Below are 14,991 nucleotides of genomic sequence, written 5' to 3'. Positions count from 1 at the left end.
GTTTGCACCTGTAGAATATCACCATTATATCAAATAAACATTCCAAAATTCATCTTTCCTAACCAATGAGTGCTTGTGGGTTTTTTTTTCTTTAAAAAAAAATATATATTTATTTTTAGTTAAAACTCACACTCTACTCATACTTAATCAGAAATGCAGTGTCGAAAAAACGTTTTGTATATTAAGATGAAAGTAATTTATGAAAATAAATTTTATTGAAACCTATAGATTTCTCTTTGTTTTTTAAATTACCCCTACAATATTTAGGTTAGAAAAACGTTTTTAATGCACAAAAAAGTCACAGATATACACTTCTTTGCAAAATATTAAATTGTATATTTTATTTCATAAAATAAATAATATCAGAAAGGACATCATACTCATTTTACTTGACAAGTGATATTATGAATAGGTTTTCCTATCACAGTTCTATATAAAGAGGAATATGTGTTGATAATTAATCTCCAAATAAATATAGACAACAATAAAATGATAAACTAATATTAAATGAAAAATACCGGTAGCAAACGATCTTTATTGTGTTTCTGTTCTGTTCGATTTGTGTTTTCTTCCAAAATACAGCAATTTGCTATGGTCTTACAAACGTGAAATACGAGTACATGCAGTTTAACAAAAGGATTACGTGACCAGGATTTGCTAAACAACAAGCTAATAAATCAGCTTGGAGAACAATCAAACAAGTAACCACTTTTACACGGGATCCGAATGAAGTAAACAATGTTGAAAGAAAATTTGATTTTCTCTGCTACATGTATTAGATTGCCATATATGATGCAACTTTTCCATCCAACTTGCAATCACCATCATACATGCATACATTCATCACAAAACCGACGGATCGAAAAATGGAGGCTATGAAACAGACTAATAATTCAGCCAATTGAGCGATTTCGGTCTATCAATATCTCTATCGTTGCTTGGTACAGGAACTCGGTATACAAGTAATATATACTATATAACCCAAGGTCCATGCACTATTATTTGGGGGCAAAGTGCACTCAATAACAGAAATACATTTAGTTACATGTATGTCTTTTAAACAACGCCGATTTTTAAAATTTTTGTTTTTAATAAATATATGTATAATACACGATCTTGTAAACAGAGAACACTTTAACGTACAATATTACTTAAAGATATTTGACCATTATCCGTTTAGCCTTATCAAGATAACTTACAAGCCGTTTACAAAAAGGGCGAGAGGTCATAGGACTTTGTTCTGAAGAAATGGTACGTTAAATTTAACAACTGATTAATGTGTTCTTTTACTTAGGCATCATGAGAGTAAAAGCCGCATAAATCCTTTTTTTTTTCGTTTTTCCCCCCGTGTGATTGAGAATATTTTGTTATCGCTTCTTGTCTTAGAAACATGTTAAATGTTAAAACTAAGATGAATGAGTAAGAGTTATTTATACGTTAATTCAAAGTAAACCTAACGTGGAATGTGAATCATTGGCTCTTCGGTTACATAATGCCTAAAATACGACTAAGATGGCGTAAATCCTCAGAAGTGATAGCTTGTATATTTAATTATTTTTGACAGTTTCAATGAAAAAAAAAAACCTTTCAAAATAAAAATAGATTTCTGTATGTGTGGTAATTTATCAAAGAATAAAGCTATTATAACTCTCTTTGTCTTCACGAATGTTCCCGTTGAATTTTTATAATCTAGTAGTGAAAAAGAAATTGAATGCTCTCTCTCTCTCTTTCTCTCTCTCGTGAATAACCCCTATCTTATTCTTTGGAGTTTAACTTTTATGATATTAATGTAGTACATGTAATATTAATATTACTGACCATGTTACATAGAATTAACCAAACTAAAACTACATACACTCCAATAAATAGATTTTAAATCAGCATTCATTTAACTTTCAAAAAGTTTTGAAGAATATTAACACATATACTTTTTTTTTATAGACTTTTTTTTTTTATAGTTTTATAGACTTCCCCTAGTTATTGTTTACGTCACTCTTTGGCGATTTTTAATGAAAACGAATATACTCCTCAATTAATTTAAATTGAAATTAATTAAAATTGAAATCGATAAGGCAGAAAGCAGATATTTAGAACAGAGTATAATATGTATCAAAAATATATAGTTGTAGTGTGGCTTTTAAATTGCTGCCTACTTTAATTTATTGTAATGAAACAATTTTTTGTTATTTCATATTACAATGTATTTTTTTAACACTTAAACATAAATGCAAGCATCAATTGAAATTCAAAGACAATAAGGTATAAATTATATTGATTGCGGTTTTTTTCTTCAGACACTGGTGTTTTTAGCTGCTATTTCGCTGTTTTTCTGCTTAGAACCATGTGAAGGTATGTATGTATGTGTGTGCGGTTTAGACTTTTTTGGACTTTTCTCCTTTTTTGTTGAAGATTTTTTTGTTTTTTCTCAAACCGCAAACTTGAACACAAACACATAATAAAACTAAATTTATTGGAAGGTTTTGTACTGCATTTGATAAAAATGCATAAGTATTAAAACGATTGATTGTGCTAGTTATTAAACAAAGTAAAGTATGTGTAAATTATTTGATAAATAGTGATAATTTAAAATTTATTTGATCTACATGCATGGATGTGTATTTTGCATTATGTCGTTTTGCTTTTATTTTTCTATTATGTTTATTAAGCTGATTCGTTGACATTTCCTGGTCTTTTTTCTGTTGTTTACTAATATTTTCTTTTCATCATAATTTAAAAAAAATTATTCTATTTCATTTAAAAAAAAACCAAACAAGTTACTTGTTGTTAGTATGTCATGTCTCTTTTTCGAACGCTTTGTTTGTTCCAGGGTGGAAAGGGTTACAGTTTTGTTGCATTTTGTTTAGTTCTTTTTATATTGTATATGTTTTTAACTTTTTAACTTTCTTTTCATTTCGTGTGTACTGAAGGAATTCTAGCCGTGTGCAAGAAGAACTCGCAGTTCCTTTGCAATGATGAACAGCCAACATTCCTTGTCGGCGCCAATCAGGCCTGGTTTAATTATGCCACTGGTGACTTCGGAAATCGACTTTATTTTACAATTTCGATGATACCTCTCCAGACCTACCTCACCACACTTAAAGCTGCGGGTGGAAATTCAATAAGTATGCTTGTTGTCAAATTTTTCCCATATGTTTCAATGTTAGACCCACCCCCCTTTGACCCCCACCCCCCCCCCCCCCCCAAAAATATATGGTTGATCACCAACCTCAAATTTATAAATGGGTGAACAACTAGAAATGCAGGCATATCATATCCTAGAGTTTTGTACAATTCTGTTTAGCCATTAAGAGACGAGACTGAAGAAAAAGAACCGTACGAAAGCAATAAATCTCCAAACTGTAAATAAACAATATCAAAACATTTTTATTTCACACGGATATTTTGTCAACGCTTCAAAAGCAAAAATCGAACTGGAGTTTATTGTTTATCTCAGACTTAGACTTCAATCTTATTTTGGAGCTCGTCTAGGTTTTGTTTAATTTTCTGTGAAGCGACAAATGAACTTAACATTACACCTTATAAATGGCGCCCTTCTCATTTCCTAGGATTGTTCCTGCACATCGAGGGTCAGGGGACTCCGATGTTTGGTCCGGGTGGTACTGTGATTGGAACCGACCTTCAGCAATCCTTGATTCCAGAGTTGATGGAATATCTGAAATTCGCTCACATGAACCAGATTTTCGTGTTCATATGTCTCTGGAATGGAGCCTATGTTACGCCTGTCATTAATGAAAGACTTCACGGCTTAATTAAAGATGAAGTCAACCTACAGAGTTACATTCTCACAGCGCTCACTCCAATAGTAAGAGACTAGTTTTTGTATACTTGAACGTTGGCGCTCCCAAACAGACGAAACCCTTCCTCTAATTCTTTGATAATTGTCCTATCCATTACGATAGAGAATGCTCAGTTATGACTTTTGCATGTTATTTGAGAGATGCAATAATTATTCTTATTCATTCCTATTGCCAGCTGCCTCAAAATATAAGGCGTGTGACATAACGAGTAGATCTTCAGATTGCATGTTGATAGCATTGTTCGTAATTTGTCGCTGTTTCACTGCAGATACTAGTCATACTTTTTGGCTAAGACGTGTGGGAATTCTTTATATGATGCATTTGTACTTCTTTTAGTATTTAAAAAATTACGTAAGAGAGCCGGACGTTGAGAGTACTTGATAAGTCTTTATTACTGTTAACTGAAAAATGCAATTATTAAAGGGGAATGGTCACGATTTTCGTCAAAAACTATTTTCCCGATTTTAATATTTACAATTCTTCAGAAAGGCGTTTTTAATTGGCAACCGAAAGTTGAGTGTCATTTGTTGAGCAACATTAGCGAGTTACACAGCTTGAAATTCTTCGCCATGTAAACAAAGCGTTTGTTTATATTCTGAACTTTGAAGTGAAAATTTTCAGTTTTAAACCTTTTACGAATGTGTTAAACGTTAGGAACTGTTTATCTATGCTTAAAATAAAATAAAAAAAATAGACAAATAAGCTGGGAAACGATTTTTTTAGTGGTGTATGGAACCTATGTAAACAAAAACAGGACACGAGCCAACGAATTGTGAGTCTTGTATCTTGTATCGAATGACTCTCAAATTTTATTTGATCATTAGAAACGCATTTCTAAAGCATTGTTCATAATAAAAACATAAAAATAGAATTTGACCAAAATCTTGACCATGCTGCTTTATAAATAAATCCCAGTCACATTTCCAAAAAAACACAAACGGTTTTTAAGGCAAAAAATGGGATTATTCGGGCGTCAGTCGGCATTTCATCAGACGATACGAGGAAAAAGGTGTTTTATGGAAAGCCGTATGGTACCCCTACATTATTATTATATTTTACTATATGGTCACAATTATTAAACTTTTGATGGATAGTTTATTTAATATCCTACTTAAAATAACGTCGTTATACACACAAACACTCACCACAACAACATAAAAAACAACAACAACAACAAATAAAATGCTTTTCCCAGTTAACTCAGCAATAACGATGCACAACTTTTTATCTAAGAATATAAAGAACACACACATTTATTAGGATACTTTTCTTTTGGCTTTGTTTTATTGCCTCAAAGAATTTTGTAAATTATTATTAAAATTCGGTGTAATAATCCGACAACGAAACGATCTGCAATCGTTACACGTACAAACTCCATATCATTGTTTCGTGATTTAAAAAAAATGAATTTAGTGAATTTAGCCTATCCTCCTTTCAATCCATTATAATTATGTCTAACCTTCATTTAAGTGTTTGTCATTTTTATTGCTATTTGTTAAGAGTTTTGAATGTACAATGTAGTATGCATATGTAATTGCTTCTTATAGTTGCTTTGGTAATGTTTTGCAAGGTGACGGCTGTAATGAACGAGCCGGCGATGGCGGGCTGGGACATTATTAATCAACCGGAGGGTGTGATGAAGAGGAATGTGACGGACAAGAACCCCTGCTGGGACAACACGTTTCTGGAGCTCAAGTCTTCGGGTAGAGCCATCGGTTGGGCCAAGGAGCTGTATACTCCAAAAGAAATTCAAAGGCATATGTATTTTCCTGAAAACATAATTGTATGAACTTTTTTCTCTCCAAATTCGTTGTTTGCAAAACACAATGTGCATGCTTGAGATTTGGTATCTTCTTTTATGGCGTGTTAAGGTAAAAGTAGGTAAATTTTACTATCTTGCGCACATTAATGTCACTTTCGTATAGAAAGAAGATGTAGGTGTAACAGTTACTACAAAATAAAATTTATTCAGATCATAAATGTGGAAACTAACAACTTACACCGTCTTGCCGTTCGGTTTTGGAGTTTTGCTTTCCATTTAATCAAGGTCAAATGAAATTACATTAATTAAACAATCAGATTATTGAATGTGAAAGTCAAATAAGCACAAACTATTTATTGTCCATGTCGATGTTAACAAAAGAACCATTAGATTGCTCTGTTTGAAGTTCTAAATATTGATGAACAGCAATTGTACTCTATTTGTTAATGGGCATGGTCACGATATGAGTTGAACGTTTACAAATTATAAAATTTATCATTTTTCATGTTAAGAATGATTTATAAACTTAAGGTATGGTCAAACAAAATGTGGGTGTTAGTCGTGGAGTTAAAAGCAAGATACAGAGATCCCAATTCTGTATTTTATATTAAACAGAATCCAGGCAATGTTTCCGTTTACGTATTATAAGCTGAAAGCAAATACAAACTTAAAAAAAGCAAATTTGAATTTGACATAACCTAGGAGCATTCCATCTGTATTTTAAACGTATTAGTAATAAAGCGTGAAATACGTTGAATTTTTATTTTTTTTATTTTTCAGTATCTTATTCATCTAGTTATCGATTTTATCCACTTTAATTTCCAATATTCAGCTCAAATCCTGACAATGCCCGTTTCCGATCTTCTTTAAAACTGATTATTTTCCATCCCATTCCATTTCCATCATTAATCTTCAAGCTTCTGCTTCTATCCTATCTTATCCCATCTTTACAGATTTATTAATCTCCAAGCTTCTGCTATTCGTAAACTGTACAAAGCACAAAACAAAGAGCCTCTTATAACTGCCAGCTCTTTCAACATCATCACCAATACATTCCAATGGAATTGTAAGAACCTCTACCACGACTACTGCCTTAACATTTCCGGTGGCGCTGATGACGTAAGAATATGAAAAAAAGTTATTGCTCTTCCTTTGTTTCAATGATTGATTGCATTGATATAATAGACATGCTTATTGTTTTTTCGTAATCTGTTTTCAGTTCAAACTAAACAGTTTACGAGAAAGACAAAAAGCATCATATTTTTAAAAGAAATGTAAAATTACATTGGATTTTTTTTGGTTTTAGAAATAAATTGTTTCTGACAACTTTCTTACTGATGAGCGTAAACAAAATCATACACTTCAGTTTTTTTGTAAGACATTTAAGCAAGGGAACAAATTACATACATGTATATGTAATTTAAAGTTTCATAACTCGGAAAATTTCTATTTATCTCACCAATTAAAACGTTGCTACTTTGAAAATGATTGTATTCTATTACTTTGTTCGTTTAATACCGTTAAAATTTCATTTTTGAAATACCGGTGATTTGTTTCATTATAAATTTATGCCATGTTTGCTTTATTCATCTTGCGATATCTCGACACGCCAAAATCTGATTTTACACCATAAGTCAGATTTGGCTTTCAATTGTTTTATATGTAATTTATATTTTTCAGAGAAACGAAAGAATGTTTTAGCTGCTTAGAAGATATTTTAGAGCTTAAAATTTGGTCTCTCTCTTTATTCATTGCACGAACTAAAGAGTTTTGGAAATAATAATGATTTCTTGGAAAAATTCATCTCCTTCGGGAAATAGCATTTCCTGAGGGGATAGACGGTTAAAAGGATTTTTCACAACTCAATATAAATGCGAAGTAAAGGGCTTTAAACGCTCAAACACCTCTTCATTGACTTTGTACTCAGAATTTGATCACATTCATCAATTATGTATCTATGCTACTATACTAAAATAATAGACTCGAATTTTTAGGCTTTAATACCGAGAAATCGGAAAGAGTACTGTCTTTTGTTTTAAATATTTTAAACATTATTGGTACTTGAAGATTTGTTTTTATTTTTTTTTTTCAATCAAGCTTCACTATTTTATAATCAACGAAAATTCCTTTTAAAAATCCGAAAATCGTCTGGATTTTTTGGATTTTACAATCGTGCGCATGCGCATTACATTCACGCTAAATCACAGAAGGCTCTGTTGTAGTTTATGTTTACACAATATCACATTTGCATGGACAACCTCAGAAACGATATTCCAAATACATGTAAATTTTCATTGAAAATTTGTCATATATTCTGTTCATCAAAAGAAATACCGGATATAACTCTTAGACTCACTCAGTTCATTTAATATGAAAAGTCCCGAGAGTTCAGAATGTCAACATGGTGTGTAAATTCGAAGCGAGTGAAAAACGTTGGTGAAAAAGTGTTGAATTCTTCATTAATATGAATAAAATTTTTAGATAAAATGTATTAACAACCTCAAAACAGTTATTTTCAACGCGTATTCATTAATTTTCTCCAAAATCGTTTCGGAGTGATTCTGCAATTTTTTTGCTACATTACGAGTATATGGGAGGCATTTCAAATGTGGTGAAGGCCTGTCCCGAGACACAGTTATATCGTAAATGTCCGATATCATATTTATGCAATGTCAACCCGGGCACGCATGGGTCAAAGTCTAGTATAATTTAATTATTTGAAGCCGCATAAAACATAATATGAGAGAGAGAGGGAGAGAGGGTTTTTTTTATTTTTCAAAAACAAATAGATATATATATTTCTTGCAGGGCTACCTAAGTTTCTGGTCTACGTATTCATTTGATATTAAAAGTGAAGGCAGATATGACGATTGGGCTCCATTTAACGTTAGTAATTTCTTTATCAGACTACAGTTTCTCACCGTGCTTTTATATCATAGATGACGTGCCCAGTAAATTAAATTATTAATATACATTTGATCAATAAAGAAATATTAACAAATCATATTATATTTGAGTAAAATCTAGGATCGAAATTACTCAGTTAAACTGGGAGCTTTATTTTCTGTGGTGGTCAATTTTGGATTATATTGTTCTCCTTGTTAAGATGAGCTCTTTATAAATATTTAAAAGAAACATTTTAATGCTGGAATATCTAAATGATAATTAATGAACAAAAAAATTAAGGCTAGAATATCTGAATTTGTTTCACTTGGTAATAATTTTTTGCAACAAAAAATCATAATTAAAATTTAAAGGTAAACCTGATGTGTTATTTGTAGACCATCCAACATCCTTAAAATACAAATAACTCCTTTCCCCTTAATACAGCACTATTACACAGAGTACCATATGGGAGGGGACCATCTCCCTCCCCGACCCCTTGTCATCGCTGGATTTAACCAGGTGCGAGGGCGACCGCACTCCAAATGGGACATTGTGAAACAGTTCAATCACCTGTATTCCAATGGCTATTCTGGTAGGTTGTGATGATTATCCAGGGAAGTCAACGTTTTACCTTCATGCAGTATCATTTGGTCGTATATTTTTAAAACTATAAAATAAAGTTAATTAAAACCGTATTTACTTTTAGCTATCCCAAGTCAAAAGAGGGAAAATAAAAACCAATTTTACGAATTCCTTGGCACTTGTTTTCGTTTTTTTAATCGTTTTTTTTTTATTGTGTTAGGTGGCTGGACTTGGCAAATGAATGCACAGGGCCCGGATACGGATGACTGGATAACACAAGCGAAAGGCATCAGTTCACTTTCAGGAAAATATGGGGTCACAGTGGGGCCCTTTGGAGCGCTCAGTAGTCCCTTGGGATCACTGATTCCGAAGAATCTGACTATACCTGCAAGTCCTGTGGGAAAATAAAATTTAAAATCTTTAACTTACAATAAGTGGTTGGAATTGTTTTATATGTTTTAACCAAAGTGTCAGCCAAGGTGATTTGTTTGAATTCTATACTAGTATGGTACAATGCAGAGATGTACATGTGCATACATGTGTCGTGAAAACAAACTTTTATTTGCATTGTCTCTAAATGATTGCAAGTCATGGATTAAGGAGGCATTCCACTTAATTCGGATTTAGATACATGTACATTATTGTGTTATTATTTCTGCATAGGGTAAACAATAAGGTGTCATAAATGTGTACGTTTCACTGGCGTTTAATTCTGTAACAAAGTTCAGAACAGAATCAAGCGCCTGTAAGCGTACATATTCATGTCGAAATTGAGTTATTTTAAGTCGTATATTCTTAAAGAAAAGATCTTAGGTGCATAAATCATATAGAACGAAAAGTTTGTTGATGGTATTCAAGAGAGTTCCTTTTAGAAATTTAAGCTTTCATAATAAACTAGTTCAATAAAGCTAATGAATTCTCAGAGTTAAATTCTAAACAAAAGTAAAAGTCCCATGTTTTATTTTATATTTGGCGAATGGCCAGAAAAATTATAACCAAATGTTTGCCATGATAAATAGTTTCGTGTATGAGTGTAATGAAATGAGAGGACCCACAGATAAGGGATCAGTATTACCATAATGTAGTATCAGCGCTCATTAACAAACTGTTGTGTCTATAGTCCACATTGAGAATGATCGTATACTGCCTCCTTGTCTTTCTGAGTCTTGTAGCAGGTACTTTTATTTTAATTATTTGCATTAAAAAATAGATATATAACATGATGGGTTAAAGATAAAAATAAGACGAAAAAAAGTTCGTTTAAGAGTTTGTTCTACCATCCAAGTAGCCCTAAAAAATCTGGTGAAAAACTATATATCTTATATTTAAACTGCAGTTGTAATAATTCTTTAAAACACATATGGAGCAAACAGAGAAAAAAACCCGGCAAATATAAGGTAAGAAGGCATGGAACTTTAAAATTCAGGAAAAAGTAGGATATAATTTGTTTGTGTACAGATAAACATCGCCATATTTTCGCCATATTTGGTATTGATTTCAGGAATTCGTACAAATCCACAAATAGTATTATGATTAAGATAAATTGTTGTGTATTGAAAATTAGCTTACATCGTAAGGAGGCGATAAAAAAAAGCTCCACTTCTCACATTATGAATAGCTTGGTACTGATTAATTCCCGGAAAAACTATCGCATCGAAACTTTCCGCAAATATTCACTTCTAAACTTTTGTCTTTAACAACAAAATTCCACATTCCAAAATGTCAAAACTTGCGGAAAAATAATGAAATCGGAATTTCTAGTATTGATTGATTGATTAATACACCTGCTTAGTTTCCTGGAAATCTATCCTTGGAATTAAGGGGGTTAACGCTGACCATTTATTTTAGCATAGACTTCTAAATTTGAAAGGACCAAATTTTCTACAAAAATCATGGAAGTGGAATTTCTTGGTATTTAATTTAGGGAAATATACAAGTAAGCTTCATGGTTACCTTAAGCAAGTTTTTGGGTTCAAATAAAATATTATCTTGTCTGAATTGTGATGATTATTTTACAGCTGACCATGATGATAACAGCTGCCATGACTACAGCTGCACAAACAATAACGTAGCTGCTTTCGACCCATTTAGAAAAGAATGCTATTGTAAGTCTCTCTCTCTCTCTCTCTCTCTCTCTCTCTCTCTCTCTCTCTCTCTCTCTCTCTCTCTGAGAGACGTTGACGACAACACTGTCCGTCTTACATATTCAAATTGGCTACTTCACACTATCATATAACTTTCCATAATGTCAATTGCACATCTTTACATGTAATCATTACATTAATCTTTTTTTTTACATAAAAAAATCAACCTGTCCAAAATCCCTATTGTGCCAACATATAAATATCTAATTTCTAGGCCATTGTGTAGACGAAAGTAGTTGCAGTCATCTGAATTGCCCACATCCATACTGTTCGCATTTTTGGATTTTCTATAAATGCCAATGCGGGGGTAAGCTACATGTAACTAAAAATCAGCATTTTTTCAATTATGAATGATCACGTCTAATTTTTAATCAAATTTCTGTAGACAGATGTTGATTAGATAACGTAACATTTGTCCTTCAAAGAATGCAACACAGACAGTCATTGCCACTGTGCGGGCGGAGAGACGCCAAGATGCATCAAAGACGTGTTTGGTGGTCACAACTGCCACTGTGACCCGGGTGAGCTATAAGAAATAGGCATAATAATATTTATTTTATACAAATTTAGTTATGTTTATAAAATGTTACCTAGTGCTCTCTGGTGCATGTACATTGCATTTATTCTCTGTTGTGTTAAATTACCTGTACTAAGAATTATAATACAATGCAAGTAGTTATTAATAAACTAACCCGAAATCACTCTTTATAATCAATTGTTTTGAACAAGAAAATAAAGAAAAATTAAACAGATAAGTCACATGTTTGATCATTGTATGTAAATAGCACCAGTTACCACGACGATTCCTCCTAAAACTACACAGAAACCTACCACTACCCAACAACCACTGGTAAAACTGGAATGCCACCACCGGAAGATCAGCGTCATCGAGTCCATCGCAGAGAATCTACACGTAGAGGACAGAAGGGCGGAGCTATGTCCCGGTACAACTAAACACCAGACGTCCGAGGCCTTCGTCATCAACAAGTGTAACTCGACGGCAAAAAGTTCTTGGTCTCAAGGCCTATCTGTAAGTTATTTGCACATCAACTTCGTATGTATGCTATGTATTTTCAGAAGGAAAAATTAAATTACCATTCAAGACCGCCGTCCCTTTTTCTTGTTTCCCGATACAGTAAAATACTTTTTTTGAGTCTGTGTATGTTTGATGTCGTTTGGATTCTTCCCCAGGTTTATTAGACTTTTATTACAGTAGCAAGATTGTCTTGGATGATGAATTTCTAAAGCTTAAAAATGTAAGAACAAATGAAAATGAAAAAAATCCACAAACAAAGAAAGCATTAAAAAATAAAATTGTGTTCATAGTTATAATATAATTTTAATAGTCTCTCTAACAATTGAAGAGAATTTACATTATCATTGATGAACTCCTCATCACATTACTTTCTATGTAGATAAAAGCTATATGTGACAACAAACTCCCACATTTAGAGGCGTATACACCCATTTCAACATTTACACCAAATGGAGAATATTTGGCCGGGTTTTTCATCGCTTGCAATGATAGAGGATTTAAGGTACATGTACCCTGTCATGTATAATAAGAAAAAATTGTAATGTTATATCAAATTCTACAGCAAAAAAAACGTGCTTCAAATTCCCAAAATCTGTTTTTCATGTACTTAAGAAAATTTGTGGATTAAAACGTACCATGCTTTCAACAAGCATTCTGAGAGTATTGCATAAGCAATACACGTCCCCTACCGGTTTGTGGAAATTGTAAAACCAATGCACTGTTATGCAGAATATCGAACCCGAACATTAAAAAATTGGAATATAAGAATTAAATTTCTCGAAAATATGTCAACCAGACGCTACAAAAGTGTAAACTTGATCTGTAGTTTGACATTTTGAAGCTGTTCAGCAAATTTCATATTATTCCTCAAACGCATAAAGTGTGGAAAACTGAAGTGGGACAGACAGACGGACAGACAGACAGACGGACTGACTGACGGACGGACAGACAGACAGACGGACTGACGGACGGACAGACAGACGGACTGACGGACGCAGAGGAAAGCTATAGTCCCCTCCGGTGAAAACCGGTAGGGGACTAATAATTATCATGATAAGTTTAGTTTTGTCGAGGACTCAATAGTTTATAGTATTTTTTTTTTACAATATGAAGATAAGACGTTTCGTTTGCCATATTGCCAACAATAAAGAAGGCATCGCACGACGCGTTATTTCCAAGGACGTCATTGCATTTTAAACTGAGGCAAACATATAAAGATAGACGTATTATATCTTACATTGTAATAAGTAGATTTGGATCCAATTTCTTTAATATACCTGATAGCGACAGCACTAGACTCACCCATTAAATACTCGTACATGTAGTTACGCACTAATCGCTCACTGCTAGAAAGTTTTATTACAACTTTTATTTAATTGTATTTATGTAAACAAATAACGATAATTTCCTTCAATCACATATATAATTATTATCATATTCAGTACATGTTTTCAATTTGTTACATATCCCTATATTAATTTATCAGTTCTAACCCAGATATAGGACGTCAATCTTCCGCCGACAATGATAATCACAGGTCTCAATGCTTCTATATTTCAGATGGCGGCTCAGACATGTACAGAAGCACCCATGATCATCAATATTACAGATTTTACCAGACCGCATGTCAGCGATTTTTACACGATATTATCATAAAAAACATAATCTGAACAATCATGCTACTTTTGTTTTTAGTTCTGAATGAACGAATGAATGAATAAATGCGATAAAAAAATGATGCCTGGTTAACAAATTCGAAGTACATATGAAATTTTTTTTTTTATTCAAATGACGGAAAAATGTCATTGCAAAATAAAAATTAACATGAAAAATTATAGTAAACGTACATTAAGTTAATAGCCCATTAAATATTAAATGCAATAATATTATATTGTTTCACTCTATTAAAAAAGGCTTCTGATTGTGCCTTTCATGATCACCGTTATATCATATCAATGTTATAGCTGTCGTCAAGGTCAGGTTGTCGAAAATCTCGTGTTTGATTGACACGACCCCCCTCTCCCATCCCACCCCCATACATCTACTTTGATTTAATACAAATAAAGATTACTCAATATAATGTTTAATTATACTTAATTTGCCCCCCCCCCCCCAAAATAGTTTACTTTATAAACAACGTTGTAATAAAGACAACGTGGGTCCCGTTTCGTTGGTTCTGAGTAATAATGGATTAATCTTATTACTCATGTTAAGGGACTCTATTTATCCGTTGCATATTAAGAAAAAAATTATAATATTTATAGTAGCTCACTATCTCAATGCTTTCAATTTTTGGGAGTTGATTTTAATCAACTCTCCTATGCACTTACTCGGGCAAACCGAAAGTGAAACAGTGTTTGGACCTAAGCACAAATCAATACCGCTGACAACACTTAGTTCCTGAAAATAATCAATAAATTCAGATGCAATGTATTCTGAAGCATTGTTTTTCAAGAAAACCTATTTATTAATACCATGAAAATAGTAAGATTTTAAATGGTACAAACAGTTTAGATATTTTTTGAAGTCGTATGTATTCATACGCCAGACTTCAATGAACTAGTCTCGTTCAACCAGACGCTCGGCTGTCTCCGTTAATATCCGACAAAACAGAGAGTCTCTCTTGCTTGTCGGAGATATACGGAGACAGTCGAGCGTTTGGTTGAACAAAACTAGAGTTCAATCTTGCCTGCATCCATGCAATTTCTCAGAAATAATTCGATTACTGATACTACTTGCCATGCAAAATCACATATCGCTGAT

At 32.7% G+C, this 14,991-nt stretch overlaps 1 protein-coding gene across 1 annotated transcript; it reads left to right on the top strand.

The window, feature by feature from the left end:
* The first annotated feature begins 1,180 nt into the window (after positions 1–1,180).
* LOC105340630 (mannan endo-1,4-beta-mannosidase) lies at positions 1,181–13,905 on the top strand. The gene is made up of 15 exons (XM_011446801.4): positions 1,181–1,251; positions 2,295–2,349; positions 2,928–3,122; positions 3,567–3,823; positions 5,389–5,573; positions 6,534–6,699; positions 8,389–8,466; positions 8,911–9,058; positions 9,269–10,223; positions 11,067–11,153; positions 11,407–11,499; positions 11,618–11,713; positions 11,978–12,222; positions 12,608–12,730; positions 13,789–13,905. Exons 1-9 carry the CDS (start codon positions 1,249–1,251, stop codon positions 9,454–9,456), a joined length of 1,275 nt encoding a protein of 424 aa, XP_011445103.3. The 5' UTR covers positions 1,181–1,248; the 3' UTR covers positions 9,457–10,223; positions 11,067–11,153; positions 11,407–11,499; positions 11,618–11,713; positions 11,978–12,222; positions 12,608–12,730; positions 13,789–13,905.
* Positions 13,906–14,991: the final 1,086 nt, after the last annotated feature.

The sequence above is a fragment of the Magallana gigas genome, chromosome 2 (genome assembly GCF_963853765.1).
Source record: "Magallana gigas chromosome 2, xbMagGiga1.1, whole genome shotgun sequence".
NCBI classification, from domain to species: domain Eukaryota; kingdom Metazoa; phylum Mollusca; class Bivalvia; order Ostreida; family Ostreidae; genus Magallana; species Magallana gigas.
This window is presented reverse-complemented; position numbering and strand designations above follow the sequence as displayed.